Source organism: Balaenoptera ricei, chromosome 15 (assembly GCF_028023285.1).
Source record: "Balaenoptera ricei isolate mBalRic1 chromosome 15, mBalRic1.hap2, whole genome shotgun sequence".
Taxonomy (NCBI): Eukaryota; Metazoa; Chordata; class Mammalia; order Artiodactyla; family Balaenopteridae; genus Balaenoptera; species Balaenoptera ricei.
The window spans coordinates 16,728,929-16,749,396 of NC_082653.1; the positions used below are offsets into that span (position 1 = coordinate 16,728,929).

The window sequence follows — 20,468 nt, forward strand, 5'->3', positions numbered from 1 at the left end:
GGGGGTGGGGCTCATCACAGGCCAGTTCAGCCAACCACGGCAAGGGCCAACCACTGCCCCCCCACCCCCGCCTTCCCCAAGTCCTCAGAGCTTTGTGAAACACCCACTGGGTACAGAGAAAACTGCCTCCAGCACATTGGGTCCCTGGGGGCAACAGAGTCCAGAGACCCAGGCCTGGGCTGTGCAGACAAGATTGCACTCTGAGGATGAGGGCCCCGGTCCCTGCATCCCTCAGGGCCCTAAGGACAGTCACCAGGCAAGCACTGTCACCAGGGAACCACGAGCAGGATCCAGGAGGAAGGTGGGGTCCAGAGCACAGGAGAAAGACGACTTTTATTCTTTCAAGAAAATGTACCAACGGGTTGAAGGAAGGAGCGTGCTGGCCACAGCCCCTGTCCTGAGCAGGGGTCTGAGATGAGGCCAGGCCTGACCAGGGCTTGGGAGAAGCTAACGGGGCTCCCTGTGGCACTGGGGGGAGGGCTGGGCCAGCTCAGAGGTGGGACTTTGTTCTGTTAGCACCAGGAACCGCCCGCAGCTGCAGCCGGACTCGGAGACAGGACAGTGGGAGGCCCTGCTCTGCCTCCACCTGAGCAGTCTGGGGAGGGGCCGGCGGCAGAAGGCTCCCTGCAGGCGGTCGTCTTTGTGTGATTCTCAAATTCACAGCCTAGACTCGGCCCCCCAGCCCCTTGTAAACATGAGAATGGGCTCGTGACTGCCAAGCCCCTAAGACAAGATGAGGGTCCGAGATGTGTGGCTGGGCTTCAGGCGGCCCAGGAGCTGCCGGGCTTTCTCCTGCATGAAGAGCTGGTCCCTGGTACCCCCACAGGCCACCATCTTCCAGGCGCTGGTCATCTGGGAGGAGGCAAAAGGGTTACCACCCAGGCAGGGGCAGCGTGCTCCCAGGGGAAGCCTGGCAACTCTGGTCGGGGAGGGGTGGGGACATTTCTATGACGCTCCCTCCCTCTAGAAGCCACAAGTCTTTCTGTGCTCACTGCACCTTCCTGGTGGACCTGGGAGTCCTCAGATGTAGAACAAGGAGGCTGGACCAGGACACAAGCCCCACCCTCCCCACCCCTACTACATGGCACCAGCCTCCGCATGAGGAAAAGCTACAGCCACGCAGGCTGGTGAGGAGCAGAGAGGGGTTGACCCGTGCAGATGGTGAGAGGAGCAGGCAGGGAACCCCTGCCTTCAAGGACAGAAGTCACAGAGACAATGTCTTAATTACGAGTGAGACCACATCATGAAGGAGGGGCTTTGTGGAGGGGGTGGTCTCTAGTACACAGATTCCCTGAGGGAGTGACGTCTGGACAGAGATGTGAAGCCTAAGTTAATCAGGCAGAGGCAAAGCCTGTGCAAAGGCCCTGAGGTGTGAAGCGCACAGAGCAAGGGCCCGAGGAGGATGCACTCACGGGGGCAGGAGTCAGAAAGTGGCCTCGGGGCTTCTGGGCCGCTGGCTTCTCGGGCTTGGCCTGCAGGAAGCCCTCGTTGAGCAGGCTGCTGTCCTCTCTGCTGCCCGACGGGGTGAGGCCGGAGGAGCCTGGTGGGATGTTGGTTGGCTGAAACCAAAACCAAATCGAAGGCTCAACATTTTGCCATGAGCTCTTTGTGGGAAGGAGAAAACGAAACAGCAGGTACATCCCAGCACCACCATCTCTGTTAGGATCTTGGGCAGGATATTACTTCTTTAAGCCTCAGTTTCCTCTTCCAGATGGGAATTCATTTAAAGATTCAGTAGGAAAACAGCTGTAAAGTGCCTGTTTCAGAGCCTGGCACCTAGTAAACGCCCAATAATGCTGGTTCCTTTTTACATGAATCTGGTTCCTCCCCATCCCAGGTGGATACGAAGATGCTCCAGCTTCTCCTGGGACCAGAAACACCCACAGAGGTGCCTGCGTCGACTAGAACTCACTGGGAGCTGCACAAAGCACCCCAGGACTCCCGGACAGGCCTTTACCCTCCTAACAGCCTACTGGGCTCAGTGCCCTCATTACAGGCAAGAACCTGAGGCTCAGGGACCTAAGAGACACCAGAGACCAGGGCCCGGTGTCAGGACTCACCCTAGGCCCCCCACTCCACCTCCTCTGTTCTTAACCACTTGCCCTAACTTTTTCTCTTTCTGCTAATTATTTTACTTGCCCAAGGCGATGCTGGCTGCAGGTCTGGCTGGCAGGGACGCCTGGCCAAAGGGAGGTTTGCCTGCAAGGGCTATGAGAGCAGCAGGCGCGCCTGCAGGATCTGGTCAGGCACTCCTGTCTCGTGAGCTCTGCCACAGCCCTCACTGTCTGCTACCAGCAGAAGACGGGCTCAGCCCACTGTCTGCTGCAAGGGATCAATAGCATGGCATGGTTTCTGCGGCCCAGCCTCTGTGTAGGCAGCAGCCCCCTTGCTGGAGGTTGGCCTGGGAACTGGGAAGCACCCATGCCAGAGCTGAGGTGCCCCAATCCCCTGACTATGCCCTGAGGCACGTCACTGACCCTCTCCTGGGTCACCCTCAGGAGCAGAACACAAGGGAAGGCGCTGGGGACTCAGAAACCACGGCTGTCAAACGTGTTCTAGCAATGCAACTCTTGCCAAATAAACCTTTATGTGAAAGACACAAGCAGGGCTGTCTGAAGCCAGGGGGGTGGTGCCCAGCTGCCCCCTCCCTGCTGAGCCCGGCACGTGGAAGCCCAGCCCGAGAATCACCAGATTCCACCTCCAGGGTCCTCTCCAGGCTAAAGGGCTCAAGAGGTGAAGGCCCCCAGGGAGACTCCATCCCCCCAGCCTCCTGCAGCTCGCGTGGGGAGTAGCAGGTGGCCTCACAGGATGGCTTCTCTCCCAGACCCCTTACCAAGGGCAGAGCCTTGGGCAGCGCGGACATCATCAGCTTCATGTCCTCATCCACGATGTCAAGGGCCAGGGACTTGCGGACTTTCTTGATGGGGCTTCGCCGCAGCTGGGGGAGGAGGAGGTGCTTAGGGCAGGCGTTTGGATTCCCCCGGGTCACCACCAGCGCCTGATGACGCCGGCCCCAGCTGCCCTGGTCACAGAACCAGGCCCTGGTGCAGGGGAGTCCTTGAGCATGCCCGGCTGGCAAGGATTTTCTGGGGGGGGGCATGGGGGACCAGGACACTTTGGCCCCGCTGCAGACTCTGCCCACAGAGCAGACTGTCCTGCCAGATGCTCAGTGTTGGTACTGAGGACACCAACGCCATCCTCCACCCAACCTCATCCCCAAAGGGACCAAGTGCAGCCCCCAAGTCTCTACTGCACGAAACGCTCCCCTAAACAGCCAAGTTACAGCTAAAACACCTACCTGCCGGTGAGTGACATGGAGACATGGGACCCCACGGGACACAGGCGTTACAGGAATGCTCAGCCCCACCCCCGCACTTCCTATAAGCAGGCCAGGGGTCAGCTCCAATGCCAGGGAGGGGCTCTGAGACTAGTACTCACCCCCCAACCCAGCACTGTGCCCCAAACAGGTGCCACCACGGCTCGGAACCACCTTCGGACACAGAGGGGCCAGAGAGGGTCCCGGCCATGCTCTACGTACACGCCCAGGGGCCCAGCCCAGTGGGTCCCTCCCAGCCTGGCCACCCACCTTCGCAACCACCCTCCACCCCGGCACACTCCCATCTTCCCTGCTCCCCAGGAGAGCACCTGGGAAGAAAGGGGCACAAAGACAGAGGGGACATGGAGCCACCTGCTGTTGGGAAACCCCACACGCCAGGCGGTGGGAGAGCTTGTCCAGTATGGCCCGGCCCTGCCCAGAGCAGCTCCCCACCTCACCGGAGCCCACTGTCCCCCACCTGCTCGTGCAGCCAGGACACCTGGCCAGCTCCATACCAAGGATTTCCCTTGAAATCCTCTTTGTGCCCTTTCTACCCCCTTAACACCGTACGTATTGAGTCACTAGGGTGTTTGCTGTTTCCACCCACTGAACTCCTGGAGGGAGCGACCACTCTGGGTCCTACTCACTGTTCTGCCGCCCCACCCAGCCCAGAGCCCGCTTCAGAGGGGTCCAAACAATGCTGAATAACTAAGGCACCAGTTCAAAGGGGAAGAGGGAAGGGTCCCAGGCACCAAGGCCTTACGTTGGTTGGTTTCACGGACAACCACTCCGCAGGAACAAAGGGCCGGGGCCACAGTTCCACTTCCCCCGGTGCCTTATGTCTACCAGACTCGCTCCCCGCTCCGCCAGCCACTCACCCCAGCCTTCCTCTTCTGCTTCTCGGGCCTCACTTCGTCCTCAATGATGAGCTCAATGCCGGCCTCGGAGCGTAGCACCTCCTTCAAGTCCTCCTCCAGGTGCGGGGTCTGGGGCTACGGGCAGGGATGTGAGTGAGGCCCTGCGCCCAGGCCGTAGGGCACAGGCAGGGCCTGCTCACGGGAGCGGCGGGGCAGACCCAGGCAACGCAGGGAGGAGGCCCAGTGCCGGGACACTGGCCTCACACACAGTACCCACGGCCACTAACTGTCCTGCCTGGGACACTGGCCTCAGCTCACTGAGGGCCGCACAGGCCCGGAGTGTCCCCACTTGACCACAGCCAACCTCACACAACCCGGGGAAATAGCTGTCATCTTCCACAAGGTAGAATCGGAGGCTCAGAGTGGGCGAGACCCCAGCCCAAGGCCACAGAGCTGTGAGGTTAGAACCTGGATGCACTCAAAACCCTAACTCCTTCACCCCTCGGTCCCACACTAACGGGGACGTTGACTCCATTTCCCTTTCTCGGGCCTGGGGGCTCAGGCGGCAGAGACCAGGGGAGGGAGAGAGCTACTGAGCAGCGGTGTAGGGTAGAGTAACACCCGAGAAGTCGCTCTAAAAGCCCCCATGTGGGCTTCCCTGGTGGTGCAGTGGTTAAGAATCCGCCTGCCAGTGCAGGGGACACGGGTTCGAGCCCTGGTCCGGGAAGATCCCACACGCCATGGAGCAACTAAGGCCGGGCGCCACAACTACTGAGCCTGCGTGCCGCAACTACTGAAGCCCATGCGCCTAGAGCCCGTGCTCCACAACAAGAGAAGCCACCGCAATGAGAAGCCCATGCACCGCAACGAAGAGTAGCCCCCGCTCGCCGCAACTAGAGAAAGCCCGCGTGCAGCAACGAAGACCCAACGCAGCCAAAAATAAATTAATTAATAAATAAATTTATTTAAAAAAAAAAAAAAGTAAAAAAATAAAAGCCCCCATGTGCTTGAACTATCGCTGCCAAGGGCAGATTCACCCTCCAGCCGTGCCTGGAGAGCATGCAGACCTCTTAGTATCTGGGAGCCGAACCCCACTCAGACAGGAAAGGGCAGTGCTGACTGGGGCCTGGCCTGGGGCCTGTGCAACTCCACCAGCTGCATCCCAGGATGGGGAGACCACGGCCCCACCACCCAGACCCCACGTGGTGAGCACGGAGGGGAGCTCGCTGCAGGCTTTGTCCACAGGCAAACGCTTCTCCACAACCTGCCTTTCTCCCACCTTCAGCTGGTTTCTAAGACACAGCCTATTTCGGAAAACCCGGGGTGCCAGCTCTCTCTTTTGCCCTTGGGGAAAGCAGGACCGTCCCATGAACTGGGAAGAGTCAGGGGAGAAGGGCCATTCTCACACTGCTGGGGAAGCACCCCAGGAGGTGTCTCCTCACTGGCTAGCCATCTCCATCCAGCCCACCCATGAGTGCTTTCCCGTGTTTTGCAAAGGACGGGCAGCTGGTCAAAAGGCTTAGGTTTGAGGAGCAATTCGCCACTTTCCTGAAGCAGCCCCAGCGCCCGAGCAAGTCCTTCTCCGTCCCAACTCCTGCCCATGTTCTGCTTGGCATGGCCAGGTGCTGAGTATTTAGTCATTTATGCATTTACATGCCGATTGCCAGCTTCCACCACCACAAACTCCCAGCTTCACCAGGACGCCACCGTGGCTCCAGCACCCAGCACCGCCTGGCACGTGGCAGCTGCTCAGGAGATGTCTGATGAACTGGTAACTCCACCTCGGGGGCCCCATTTATAAAACTAGGGTATCTGCAACTTCTCAGGGCTGCTGGGAGAATCTAATGAGATCTCAGAGGGACAGGGCCCTGTGAACTGTAAATGGCTGGAGGACCAGCCCGGCCATACCACGTACCAGGGGCTTTAGTGGTCCGTACTTCTCCAGGGCGTTCTTGAACGGGGTCGGTGTGTGAGGAGTGCTGTCCCTGGAGTACTTCTGATCTGGGGTTACAAACCTGCCGGGGACAGAGGAGGAGGCTTCACGACGGGGCTGGGGGCAGACACCAGCTGCTCTGCTGCAGGCTGCCCGTGATTCCCACACCGCCCTCCACCGGACCTCTGGCTTCAGCAGCAGGGAGGCAACCCCCGGACACAGTCTCTTCCCATCACACTTGCCCACCCACCCACCTCCCCACCCGCAAAGGGAGTTACAGGGGCTGAGAGGAAGGGCTATCCTCAGAAACGGGAAAGAACAGGGAAGAGTCTGAGGGTCCAGCACACCAGAAAGGCTGGAAGAACGACTGAGAAGGCTGCTGTCACTAGGATTCTCCATAAAACAAGGCCAGCCTGTGGCCACACTGCAGAACCAGCGAGAGAAGGGGGAGGCGAGGAAGGTGGGGATCCAGGAAGACCGCATCCCTCTCCAACCTCTCTCCGGAGAAGCAGCGACTCCTTTTGCGATTCCAGCTGTCTGTTTAAGAACTTCAAGTCCAGGATTTTGGCTTGAATAGAGAATCATTTCTCATGAAACATATCTAAGTATCAATTCTTTTTCTTGGTTCCAGCATATGTTTAAGAGCTTAGATTTGAAGTCCAAGATTTTGGCTTGAAGGGAGAATCATTTCTCATGAAGCCTACTTATGTTAAATGTTAGATCAACTCTTGAGAGACTGACTTCTGACCAAGCAATTCATACATCTTTTCTGAAATTACATATCATTACAAGAACTAAAACTCCTGAACTGATTCCTGAATTACAACTTAACTGCTGAAACATAAATAGCAATGCTTCTCCCCCGGCACATGTAACAAGCAGAAGACCAGTTAAGTAACTCTCTCTACTTGGAATTCAAGAGTCACGATGGCACAAGGAAGGAAACTTATTGTGAAAGCACAGAAGCAGGTAAGCAACCTGTACAGGTTGAAGGTGAAACGCTGTGCTTCATACGCACGGGAGGTGGGGCACGGCCATCCCTCCTGACTAAGCACCAGAGAGACAGAGAGAACTGGGGGCCCTTCTGTCCTTCACGTAGGGCTACTCAAACACAGTGGATCTGCACTTGAAACTTATAAAGGATGCAGAGATTAAATTTTTCGTGGCAATGTGGACTCTCTCCATTTCTGAGATTAGAAAACCATCAAGTTAAAAAATAAAAACCGGGGAATTCCCTAGCGGTCCAGTGGTTAGAATTCCGCGTGCTTTCACTGCCGAGGGCGCAGGTTCAATCCCTGGTCAGGGAACTAAGATTCCTCAAGCCATGCGGCGTGGCCAAAAAAAAGAAAAAAAAAAAAAAAAAAAAGAAAGAATTAGAACAGAGGTGAAGCAGCAGACTATCCTGACGGAAGTGAAGAGGTGTGGTGACCAGGAGGAGGCTGCCTTCCTGTAACAGAGTCTCAGGTGGTTTTCCAAAGGGTCCCTCCCCCAGAGAACCTTCTCCGCCAGGCCGGCCACCGTTTGGGGAGAGGCAGGCCCAGCGCAGGTGCGGCGGGGGCACAGCACTCACGCAGCGTGTTTCTGGTGCAGGGGCGTCTTATCCCGGTGCAGCGGCGTGGTGACCACCACCTTCTGGCTGCACACGGGGGTGGACGTCAGCGAGGGGCTCTCCAGCTCTAGTGTGTCCTGTTTGTTCCAGAAGTTCAGAAACTGCCAGGAAGACCAAGGAAACAAGATAAGGTGATGACCTAAGAGCCCACCGGCAGGCGCCAGGGAGCAAAGGCCAGGACAGATGGGCAGGGACCCATTGAGCAGGTCCATGTAGACCCCAGGCTGGGCATTACCCAATCCTCGCTTTGCCAGGATGATGGGAGGTCCATCCCCCACCCCCACGCGCTGATGACAGTGTACTTAAGGCAAAGAAAGCTGACTGAGAGCAGCTCCTTTTCAGAAGAAAAAAAAAAGTAGCTCTTAAATGAACTGCAACAGACGGGTCAGTGATGATGGAGATGGTGACATCAACACTTAGACACACCCTCTCACACCAGAGCTGAGCACTGCACACTGAGAATTTCAAATAGTTTTCACAGATCCTCTGAAATGTAAAGATTACGATCCCCCTTTACAGATAAGAGAGGTTTGGATTCCTGCGCTGAGTGCTAGAGGCGGGACTCAAACCCAGATCTGAAGCACCACCCTCTCCCCGCTGCCCTGAAGGTGCCCTTGGCAGCCCAGGGCCACCTGCAGCCCTCAGGCCCACCGCCCTCTGCAAGGTCCCTGGGCAGGGCAGCTGCACCCAGTCACCCTGGGCTGCTCTCTGGGCAGTTCCAGCCCTGCTGTCTTCCTTCTCCAGCCAGCAGCCCTCATGGAAGGCCTGCTATGGGCTAAACCGTTTTCTCTCCAAATTCACATATTTACACCGTAACTCCCAGCACCTCAGACTGTGACTGTATTTGGAGATGGGCCTTTAAAGAGGTGATTATGGTAAAATGAGGCCACATGGGTGAGCCCTGATCCAATAAGACTGGTGTCCTTAGAAGAAGTTTAGAAAAGAAGAAGAGATTATAAGAGAAAAGAGATTAGGACACAGACACTGAAGGAAGACCAAGTGAAGACACAGAGAGGAGATTACCACGTAGAAGCCAGAGACCTCAGAGGAAACCAATCCTGCTCACACCCTGATCTTGGACTTCTAGACTCCAGAACTAAGAAAATGAATCTGCTATTCCAGTCCCCCTGTGTGCAGTTCTTTGTCATGGCAGCCCCAGTGAACTAACACAGGGCACCTTGCAGAAACACCACCAGACATCCCGACACATAGGCCTGGCCTCAGTCCCTCTACAGCAGAGGGTGGCCTCTGGAAACGTGCCACCACTGGGCCTCATTCTCTTGCGTCCCCACAGGAGGGAGGAAACCCTTGAGACCCAAAGCCTCTGCCCGCCCCCCTCCTGCCCTGGGCCTGCCTCTTGCCCCCCCCCAGTCCATCCCCCACCCCACAGCCCCCAGCGCAGTGGATACCCCCTAGCTGTACCCAGGACCTTCCGAGGCCCCAGCCCCCATCCCTCAATCCTTCTCCTGCCCCCCATCATTCCTCCTGCCCCCCATCACTCCTCCTGCCCCCATCATTCCTCCTGCCCCCCATCACTCCTCCTGCCCCCATCACTCCTCCTGCCCCATCACTCCTCCTGCCCATCACTCCTCCTGCCCCCATCACTCCTCCTGCCCCATCACACCTCTTGCCCCATCACTCCTCCTGCCCCCATCACTCCTCCTGCCCCCATCACTCCTCCTGCCCCATCACACCTCTTGCCCCATCATTCCTCCTGCCCCCCATCACTCCTCCTGTTCCCCATCAGTCCTCTTGCCCCCGTCACTCCTCCTGCCTCCCATCCATGAGTCCTAGCTCTGGACTTCACACCATACTCTGCTCTCCCCTTGACTCCAAGCCTACATTCAAGCCGATCAATCAACAAACCCCACCTGAGACACCACTCTCTGAGTGCCTCCCTCACCTCTAGGAAAGACAGGGCCCTCCAGGCTCCCCCCAACACTGTGTCTATTACAAACAGAGCCTGGGAAGCAGTACTCAACACAACAAGCTCTCAGCGACTCAGTAACTGCTCCTCCCACAGCCCTTTCCTCAGGACATTCTGACCACCGAGTCCCCCACCCCAGCCATCCTCTCCATGGGCAGGGCTGTCATCGGCCCCTTCGCTCCCCAGGGCTGGCAAATCTGCTATAAAATCGGTGCTCAGTAAACCCACTCTTTTAACACACACTGAGTCCTCTTCCCTTCCTGGTCCGTTTATCACCCTCTGCCCCCAGCTCCAGCAATCCGCTGCTCATAGAAGCCTGCCTGGCTGACACCCTTCCCCGACTAGATGCACCCGAAGTACCATAAGCCGCCTTTTCCACTCCATTCATCACGTTTCTTTGGGTCCTTTTTTATTAACTGGTCTTCCCATCAGCACGGATGCTTCAAGAGGGCAGGGCCAGGCCTGTTTCTGCCCTCCAGGGTCCCCAGCACTGGGCACAGGGGGCTGTCACCCACGCCCAGAGATCAGTCGGGGTGGGGTCCACGCACCTGGGAGGGCGAGAAGGGCAGGGTCTTGACGGGCGTGCTCTTCGGGGTGAGGCTGTTGCAGGAGTCCAGGAAGGACAGGCTGGCGCTGTTCTCCGTGACAGGTGACAGGGCGACTCGCCTCTTCTTCTGCCGCTTGAGCACCGAGGGCGGTGTGCTGATGCCCGAGCCCCCCACGTCAGTGCTGGGGGAGATGGGGATCAGCTCGCCCCGGCTGCTCCGGCTCAGGTCCGAGATGGTGTGGCCGTCCAGGCGGTACTCGGTCACGCTGGGCACAGCGGCGGCAGGCTGGCGGGTTGGCGGGGCCTGCTGCTGCTGCTGCTGCTGCGATGGATGGGGCTGCACCGGGCTGCCGCCAACGCTGCCCTCTGCGGATGGCTCCTCGGGGAGGTCAAACTTACTCAGGTCACACCAAGCATCGGGGTCCTGCCCAGAGAGGGGGTTTAGGAATAACTGCAACGGCTCTGCTTTTCTACCGGTTGATATACCACAGGGCTCATTCGTTAAAGTACACAGGCATCAAGCATGATCCCACAGGGACTTCCCTGGTGGCGCAGTGGTTAAGACTCCACGCTTCCACTGCATGGGGCACGGGTTCGTTCCCTGGTCAGGGAACTAAGATCCCGCAAGCCGCGTGGCCCAGCCAAAAAAAAAAAAAAAGTATGATCCCACAGCCCAGGAACGATCACCCTTAACATTGTCTTGCCTTTCCTCAGATTCTTCTATGTCTTTGTATCTGTATTTGGAAACATAACTGAAGTCATATCGTGCCTATGGCTGCTTGCTGTTATTTACAAAAATGTTCTGTGCGTTTTTAAGATATACAAAAAGCACAAAGAAAAATACTCACATACCCATCAATAAGCCTAAGAAATAAAACCTTATCACTAAAGCTCCAGGTCTACCTGGCACATCCTCTGCCTGCATGCAGGAAATCACTGCCGGAATTTGGTATTTACCATCTTTATGCATTTGTTTATCAATTACCACTTACATGTGTCCCTAAATATTTAGTATTTTCAATGTTTCTAACTTTAGTACAAATCATTTCTATTTAACTTCTTTTTTCCATTTAAAGTTTCGGTAAAGCTGCAATAATGACTGCACCTCATTCTATTACCTGTGAGTTTAATATTTACTATCAATATTAGTTGTTATTATAGTGAAAAAAGGTCAACTTTTAACAATTTTAATGGCTGTAAAATATACCACCATTTGAACATGTTACATAATTATCCCCTTTCTATAGGACATTAGGTTTTTCCCTCTAATTCTTAAAAATTAAAAATAGCATCTTTATGAACATCTTGGATGTAAGTCTTCTCCTGCATTTGTAGCTATTTCCTTAACAGAGAACTGGAAGTGAGGCTTTGGGCCCAAGGCCGTGAGCAGGTTGAAGGGTCTTGATTTGCCAGCCACGTACCCAGAGAGGAGGCACCACTGGGCCCCATGAGCCTGTCAATCGCAGCACCTCCTTGGGTGCGTCACCTACACTGTTTCCAACCCCACAGACACCCTGCTAGAGAAGCATTACTTTCCCCTCTCATACTGAGGAAGCCAGGTCCAAGAGGGTGTGATCGGCCTGAGGTCACTAAGTTTCCAAGAGCAATTCTAAGAGGCACGCCCAGGTCTTTCTGCCTTTGCCCAGTAAATTACAACCCAGCCCAAGGGCTTCTGGATACAGAAGTTTCTACTGGTCCCTGGAGGTCTGGCCCTCAATGGACCGAGACCCTAGTGGTGATTTCTGGTCCTTAGAGCTCACAGAAGCCTAGCTCAAGTTCATTGCTAAGGGTGGAGGCCGGCTCAGAGCTGTGCTGTCTCCAGGCATTCCTCCCAGCAGCCAACCCCAACCTCGGAGAGGCCCCGGAATGGATGGCATCTAACAGACCGGAGCACATGCTACAAGGACTGCCCGGAGGGACAGACGGCAGTGCTTCTGCAACCACTATCACTCCCCATCAGTCGCTGAAGGTCATCGTGGAGAGAGCTCGAGCTCGGCACTCACCAGCTGTGTGACGCTGGACAAGCCTCCTAACCTCTCTGAGCTTGAGCTGAGTCCACCACCCACTTCACAGGCTGTTAAAGAACTAAGAGCATATAGAGAGGTAGCAAGTAACAAGCCTGGCACAAGGCAGGCACTCAAATATTAGAAACTATCATTACAAAAGAAGCACCGGGCCTGGCATACAGCGGGCGCTCAAGAGAGCAGTCTGAGGGTGGATGGAGGCAACACTGTGAAGCACCAGCAGTGCAGAGTGGGCCCACTCTCATCTCAGCCCTTCCTCAGAGCCCAAAAGAGGGACAGCCCACAGTGGCCCCAGGGCTATTTGCTGAACAGACTGACACACGCATCGCTACTCTGAAATCCCTTGTAGTGAAGGGGACACCACAGTCCCAGCCACTAGGGGCAAGAGGTGAGACCCAGAGCCAGAGGGTCTGAGCAGACAGCCCACCTGAGAGCCACCCCACCATCCAAACGCTCACTGGGCAGGACAGTGGAGCACAGCATGATGGTTAAGACCTAGGCACCTTACTTGCTGTGTGACCTTTGACCTTTGGGTACACTTACTTGATCTCTCTGAGCCTCAGTCTCATCTGCAAAACACAGAAAGGACACCCCTCACAGGATACCGTGTGGACTATACATTAAGCCCACAGCCTGGTATTTAGCAAATGCTCAATAAACAGTGTCAATATTCTCAGCCAATAGGAGGAAGCCCAAGTGGGAAGGTGAGTGTGGGCGCTGCCCACTGGACCCCTCGACCCCTGGTCGCCGGCCTCTTGCCCACCACCTCCTAAAACCCACTTCACACCACAGGCCTGGCTGATGGACCTGGGAGGTCACACCAAGAAGTACACCTCCCACTGGGGTGCCTTCCCCAAAGGTGCACAATCCACAGCCAGCGTGGCCCCAGGGGCTGCTCTACCTGAGTAACCAGGACCCACTCACCACTGTAGCCCCAAACCCTGGCCCTTCCCAGGGTCCTCTCTAGGGACACCCAACCACCTGTGCTGCCACAGACACCAATGCCCACCCGGGTTGTGTTATCGCTTCCAACACCCTCCCCCGTCACCCCTGAGGACTCCTGTACCGCTTCCACCGCGAGCCCTCCCACCCCACCCTGCGCTGTACAGGTGAGGCAGGAGCTCCCCGAGGGCAGGCGCTGCACAGCCACTATCTTGGTGTCACCAGGCCCTGGTGCTGGGCTGGGTACGCGGCACCAGCTCAGCCACATCAGCGAGACAACGAACGGACGGGAGGACGGACGCCTACGGAGAGAAAGCGCTCCCTGCTGGGGGTGCTCGGGGCCCACTGGGAAGCGCCGTGACCAACATTACCGACTCGATCAAGTCCAGGGCTTCAGAGAGGCTGGACCCCACGGCAGGGATGAGGAGGTTGGCGGCCTCCACCACCCACTTGTAGGGCAGGCTGGTTTCCGGCGAGGAGCCCTCCTGGTCTTCACGCTTGGGGAAGTCCTCCAGGGGCTCTGGCGTCTGCACTCCGTCCAGCTCTGCGGGGACAGGCTCCTGCTCCTGGGAGGGGGCAGCCCCCGTGGCCTCCTCCTCACTGCTCTCCTCTTCCTTCAGGGCAGGGAACGCCGGGGGCCAGCTGGTCACGAGACCTCTCTGGTGGGCACAGGGCACGTGGTTTGGATTTTTCATTATGAGATATAAACTATGCCGTATTCCAGCTAACAGTGCACAACTCGAATCTAATAATAAGGAAACTCAAGTGAACCCAAATTGAGAGACAGTCTATAACATAACTAGCCCTACCTTACGTTTCAAAGACATCAGTATCATGAAAGGCTAGGAAAGGCTGATGAACTATTCCAGATAAAATTAGATGAAAGACATAGGACAACGAAACAGTGTCTAATCCTGGACTGGATCATGGGCAGGAAAAAATGGAATCTAGACGGTAGATTAGTCAAAAGTCTCACACCAATGTTAAATTCCAAGTGCGTACTGTCGTCACACAGGTGAATGTCCTTATTTTTAGGAAACACACACTCAAGTATTAAGAAATAAAAGGCACAATGTATGCAACCAACTCTCAAATAACTCAGGTTAAAAAAATATGCATATTGGAACTTCCCTGGCGGTCCAGTGGCTAAGATGCCACACTTCCACTGCAGGGGGCCTGGATCTGCATGCCACGGCCATTAAGTAAATAATTAACTACAGGGTCTTTAAAAAAAATAAATGTACATAGAGAAAGATAAAGCAAATCTGACAAATGTTAAAAATTAATGAACCCAGTAAAGGATATAGGTGAGCAGTCTTCTTTCAACTTTTCTGTATACTTAATATTATTTCGAAATGAAAGTTTGAAAAAGGAGTGGAGACTAATTTTGTGACAGAAAAAAAATAAAGGAAAAGAGGTAGGTCGTTGTGGCAATCGCTCTCCTGGCAGAACCTCAGAAACAAGCTTGACTCGTTGACCTGACAGCCCCTGAGGAGCCTTGAAAACAGCACACGTGATTAACACAGGCCTGGTCCAGAGCGAGAAGCGGGGTCCCGTGTTAATGGGGGGAGAACATGGGCTCTGGATGCAGACAGAGCTTTGCCATTTCCCAGCTTGGGCAAGCTTGTGATGAGGGTCAGTTTCCTTGCCTAGAAAATGAGGACACTGAGGCTTACAGAGCAGGGAGGGTACACAGATCAACAACTGTGTGAAAACCTTTCAACCTAATTAGTAGCTATTATTGCCACTGCCATCAAGAGAACAGAATGGAAATGGTTTGAGATATAAGCAAAGGAAGAAAAGGAGATAAGAGCAGATTGGATTAAAAACTTATAACTGCTATAACTGGAGGGGAAGAATGCTATGAATACTATTTAAAAGCTACCAACATGTGATTCGCACTTCAGAAAACAGCCACTTTGAAAAAAGTTTGGCAATTTCTAATAAAATTCAGTACTTATCATTTATAATTGCAAGCATTGACTAGTGAGGTAGTCCCATACACAAAGAACAGGCAAACGTTTTCTGGCAGGCAATCTAGCAAAATGTATTAACATCTATTTTGTTTTTGTCTTTTGGGGGCGGGGGGCCATGTCACGCAGCATGCGTGATCTTAGTGCCCTGATCAGGGAATCGAACCCAGGGCCCCTGCACTGGAAGTGGGAGTCTTAACCACTGGCCCACCAGGGAAGTCCCTTAAAGTTTTAAAAGAATGTTATCTAGCTACCTTTAGGAATTTCCCAAGAGACAACTGAGCAAATAAGCAGTGATTTAGCTACAATGACAACCATTAAAGTTTTGTTTCTAACAACAAAAAGTCAGGTGTAACCTTAATTAAATAAATTACCAGCACAATAGAACCATTAAAATGACAGTGGAGAGGAGTGGATGAGGCTGAAACCCACACTGTAACCTGACCTGTGTGCTCAGGATCAAGGTCTGGAGCTCCCCCTGGCCCAAGAGGGCCAGCCTCCCAGACACAAAGCGTCAGGGGGGTGAAAACAGAGTCAAGGAAATGACTTTCAGCCAAGGAGGATTTTCAGAGACTACTGTCCACTCTGCCCTATCCTGAAAGATGACTTCTCCGTGTTTGCTGAAGCACATTGTTTCTCTCTGTGGCACGGATGCTTTTTATTTAATCAGAAGTAAAAGCCTGGAAAACATATTACTTAGGCATACAAGAAACTGAGAAGTGAATTCCTCTGGTTAGGGGACCCATGGGGAATCCAGACAGGAGGGAGAAGTCCTTTTACATTTCACTTTACAGCTTTTTCAACTGTTACCGCATAGATGCTTTCATATCTGGGAAGCAAGGAATAGTCTCTGAAGCGGAAAAATCCAGAAAGAGAGGCAAAAACATGATATAATGCTCCAGCAGGGTGTTGCAGAAGAACTGGAGCAGTGAACAGTTATAATCTGGCCAGCAGGAAAAGGAAAGGTGGAGTGTTAAAAAGAACTATTCAATAGTTCACAATTACAGAAAAGATTGGAAAACAGTGTAGAGGAAGCGTGTCATCTGCCATGTACCCAGCAACGTCCCATCTTCATACTCCGACACATGTGCTTCAAATCTTTGTTTTTTAAGAATAAATCATATGAGATAGTTCAAAAAAAACACCCGAAACTACTATAATATTGTAAATCAACTATACTTCAATTTAAAAAAAGTATGCTCTGGAGTGTAGGATCGGAGATGTTAACAATTGTAAATGTAATACCATATGACTTCATTTATATGACTTTCTAGAAAATTATAGAGACAGCAAACAGATGAAGGGTGCCAGGGACTAAGGATGGGAGAATGGCTGAAAGAATATGGGGGGTGACGGAGATGTTCTGTGTTGACTATGGTGGTGGCCACAGGACTGTTTAAAGCTGTCATGACTCAGACCTGCACACGAAACACAGTGAATTTTACTGTATGTGCTTGTACCTCAACAAATCTGATTTTTTTTAGAATTGCGTATGTGCTTTTAGTATGAAAAGGCTGGAAAGAGCAATGGGTAGGAAGGAAACTGTTGAGGACAGGAGGAGGCTGAGGACCTCCCCACCAGACCCTTCTTCACCTGACGTTGGCTCTGGCATCCTGCATCTGTGGGCAGATGAGCACCAAGCATGGGCACAGGTGACACAGGGAAAGGCCCTCGTGAGAGACGTGAGGCCACAGTGAGAACCTCTTGCAGGATTAAGGAACAGCCACGGAACAGGTGAAAAAGGAGGAATAGGTGTTGATGAGATGGCATCAGATACACGTGAAAACAAACCAACTAATCCAAGCCCAGTGGCCGAGCTGCCTGACACCCCCGCCCCACTCACCTGGCCTTCTGAGGCCGGGGCACTCTGGTGGCCGTCCTTGTCCTCCAGCTCCAGCAGCAAGTACATGGGGGGCTTGCTGTCTCTGGACTCACTCAGGAAGCCTCCCGTGTCCACCTTCCTCTTGATAGTGGAGTTCCAGTGATTCTTCACAGCATTGTCTGTCCTGCAGGGGCCAACCGGGGATCTTTGACCCCAGCACCAGGGCCCGTGCGCCACCGGGCGCGTCACTAGCCTCCCTGAGCTGAGCTCCCGCTTCTGTAAATGAGGGTTCAACCTGAGGAGTTCTAAGCGCTCTTAGCTCTAAGATGAAGTCTGACATGCTTGCAGCCTGTAACAATTTACGGAAGATTTCCACACACTTCTGAGAAATAAGCAAAGGTCTTATTCAGCCTACAGGGTAAAATCCTAACACTGAAACATTCTGGGAACTCTCATTCCCTTTCCCACTCACTCTGCATTTGTAGAAACCATAAGCAAGCTGCTGGCCGTTGGCCCCTGTCCTGAGTGAGGCTCAGTGACCTGGAACACAAGCCCTGATCACGTCCCACAGACAGAAAATGGCCAAAGAGGGCACAGCCAGAGGACAGAGGATCCACTACTGACCACTCTGAGCCTTGGCTTTTTTATCTGGAGAATCAAAAGACTACTTCACTCTCCATCACTTGCTGAAGATTAAAGAGGAAACATATATGGTACAAGTCAGAGTAGTACACCACACTACAGAAGCAGAAAGTAGCACAGTGGTACAGGAGTCGGGGAAGCGTGGAGGGAGAGAAGCAGACAGGTACAGCAGGACAGAGTAACAGAGTAGTAGGAGCAGACAGCAGAATGAAGCACAAAGAAGTACGAAACTACAGAAGCACACAGCAGCACCATAGTGAGTAGCACGGGGGGCTCAGCAGCGTCAGAGCCCACAGACCTACAGCAGTTCAGAACTGCAGACACACAGAGGCGCTGCCTTCTTTGGGTTTCCACGCAGAGTGCTTTTCCCTTGAATGGTGAACAGAGAATAACAGCTTGACGGAGCCACCAGTCTAAGAGGAGGGTCTGGATCTCTGTTCATTCCCACTGCAGGCTGTCAGGACACAGTGCTGACTGGGCAGGGGTCGGGGCACTATGGGGAGGTGGCCAGGGACTGACCACAGTTGGAAAGGACAGAGAAATCTTCCCTGAGGAAATAATGTCCCCACTGAGAACCAAAGGATGAGAGCGTGTTGGCTACGTGATGGGCACAAGTTAGAGGGCATCCAAGCTGCCAGGAGCACAGGGCGTTCGTTCTCAGAAAAGAGCTCTCCCGTGTCTAAGGGAGAGAGGAGGTCGGAGCAGCTAAGGCCCCACAGATGAGCAAGGGTGACGGCAGATCAAGGCGAGGCTGGTGGCCTCAGCCAAGCCAGGCTGGCCACACGGGAAAGAGGCTCGAGTCTTCAACCCAAGTGTTATAAGAAGTGCCAAAAGGATAACACACTCGGGTTTGAGTTTTGGAAACAGATGATTCCAGACTCCAGGGGAAAGAGACCATCTGGCATTTTATTTCCTCTCCTTCCCAGGACCGCAGTGCCATGGCAAAGAAAGGAAACAAAATAAGGTAAAAACGCACACAGACGAAAAGAGCAGGGTAGAAGACAGTGGTGAGTAAGTGATTTTTTATAAGTTTCCAGAAGATGGAAAGCAGTTAGGGGAGCAGTGAGCAACTTAGGCGACTGGGAGTTGACCCTGGAGGAAGATTCTAGCAAGAATGGAGCCAAGTCGTCCTAATGCTCCTTGCAGAACTCCAAGAGGCCCAGGGCTTGGAGGGGCCAGGCCCAGCGTGAAGAGTAGGGTGCAAACGGGCAGTGGTTCGGACGTCCAGATCCTGGCCCTGACCTCACAGGACGTCCAGATCCTGGCCCTGACCTCACAGGACGTCCAGATCCTGGCCCTGACCTCACAGGACGTCCAGATCCTGGCCCTGACCTCACAGGACGTCCAGATCCTGGCCCTGACCTCACAGGACATCCAGATCCTGGCCCTGACCTCACAGGCAGGAGGAAAGAGGTTTATTCTCTAAAAACATAACCAGGCCACCTCGGCCACAGCAGAGGGCAGGGATGGCACAGAGCCGAGAGCGGGACCAGATGAGAGTCTGCACAGTGAACGGGAGGCCCCCAGGGCCCCCTCCCTTCCTTGTTCCAGACTCCCTGCAGCTGGGCCCTGCCCCGCCCCACCCCCCCCATCCCCTCCCACCCCGGCAAGAATCTGAAGGACTCATTCGCTTCTGGGAAAAGTGAACAACTCCAGAGAAATCGGACTGGGCCTTGGAACATCCCCGCAAAGGCCCCGGCAGGCAGCTCACCTCCCCGGCAGCATCTTGGCGATCTCGGCCCAGCGGTTGCCCAGCACCTTGTGGGCCTCACAGATGATGCGGTCCTCTTCCTCTGTCCAGCAGGACTTCTTCACTTCGGGGTTGAGGTGATTGTGCCAGCGCTCGCGGCACTGCTTCCCCAGCCGGCCCTTCAGGTGCTTGGCGATCAGCGTCCACTGCTTCGTGCCGTACTTCTTGACCAGCTCGATGACCTTGGGGGAAAGCTGCTGTGAGGCCAGCGGGACCGGCCCGTTCCCCACCCCAGCACCAACCAGCGGGATGTCACACACCCAAGGTCCAGCCGGACAGCCCAGCCAACACCCAGGGCAGCCTCAGTCCCTTGACTCCCTGGGGTGGGTGAAGGCCCGCCATGGGGCAGGCACTGTCCTGGGCGTTACCTTCTGGTCCTCCTCTTTGGTCCATGGCCCCTTGACGAGGTCTGGATTCAAGACCCTCAGCCACCGGTACTGGCACTGCTGGTCAGTGCGGTTCTGGGAAGAGGACAGGCACCCGTGAGAACTCCTGGGATGGTGGCCCTGGACCCTGGACACACACTGGGCTCAGGGGACACCTCAGCGGGGTTCTGTCTTGTTCCCTGCACCACCACACACTGCCTGCCCACGGGCCGGAACACGCATGGCTTCCCTGGGCTACCAGAGGGCCCGGATGGAACCAGGCAAACTCAGAACCACGTGGGAAGCCACCGCCTGCTGCCCTAACACAAGGGGGCCGCCCTGTCCCAGCCTGCAGGCTACATCAGGGATCCTTGCTTGCTTCTGGGAGGGTCGTATCTCCTTGAAGGTTTCAGATCACATGGAGGAGGAGGAGGTGAGCAGGGTCTGGTGACTTGGTCCCTGAGCTGCCCGATGAGCCAGGAGATAAGCCGACAGCGGCTCCTGCCACATCTCCTCCCTGCCAGACGCCTGCAGTGCTGGGGATGGGGGACCCGAGGGGGACCCGCATCACCAGGAGCCTCTAGATGCTGCACGTGGTGGCACCAGCCAGCTCCGCAGGGGCCTCACCCTGGAGCCTGCTCAGGTATTGTTTCCCCTCAGTTTCAGTTTCACCGTTGAGAAACCGAGCAACAACTCGCTCCTGACTTGCAGGAAGAAATGCAAATATGTCACTGATCTGATTTCATGATCATGGAGCCCAA

At 54.6% G+C, this 20,468-nt stretch overlaps 1 protein-coding gene across 1 annotated transcript in view; it reads right to left on the reverse strand.

Moving 5' to 3' along the window:
* Positions 1-314: 314 nt before the first annotated feature.
* The window catches only part of MYBL2 (MYB proto-oncogene like 2), a 29,030-nt gene continuing 8,876 nt past the window's right edge, over positions 315-20,468 (reverse strand). Inside the window, exons 4-14 of the mRNA XM_059897694.1 lie at positions 19,711-19,803; positions 19,304-19,524; positions 16,972-17,134; positions 13,527-13,814; positions 10,191-10,613; positions 7,677-7,816; positions 6,089-6,188; positions 4,195-4,308; positions 2,834-2,938; positions 1,413-1,559; positions 315-852 (exon numbers count right to left, since the gene is read on the reverse strand). Of these exons, the coding sequence (XP_059753677.1) occupies positions 724-852; positions 1,413-1,559; positions 2,834-2,938; positions 4,195-4,308; positions 6,089-6,188; positions 7,677-7,816; positions 10,191-10,613; positions 13,527-13,814; positions 16,972-17,134; positions 19,304-19,524; positions 19,711-19,803 (1,923 nt within the window). The 3' untranslated portion in view covers positions 315-723. The remainder of the gene's footprint in view (positions 853-1,412; positions 1,560-2,833; positions 2,939-4,194; positions 4,309-6,088; positions 6,189-7,676; positions 7,817-10,190; positions 10,614-13,526; positions 13,815-16,971; positions 17,135-19,303; positions 19,525-19,710; positions 19,804-20,468) is intronic.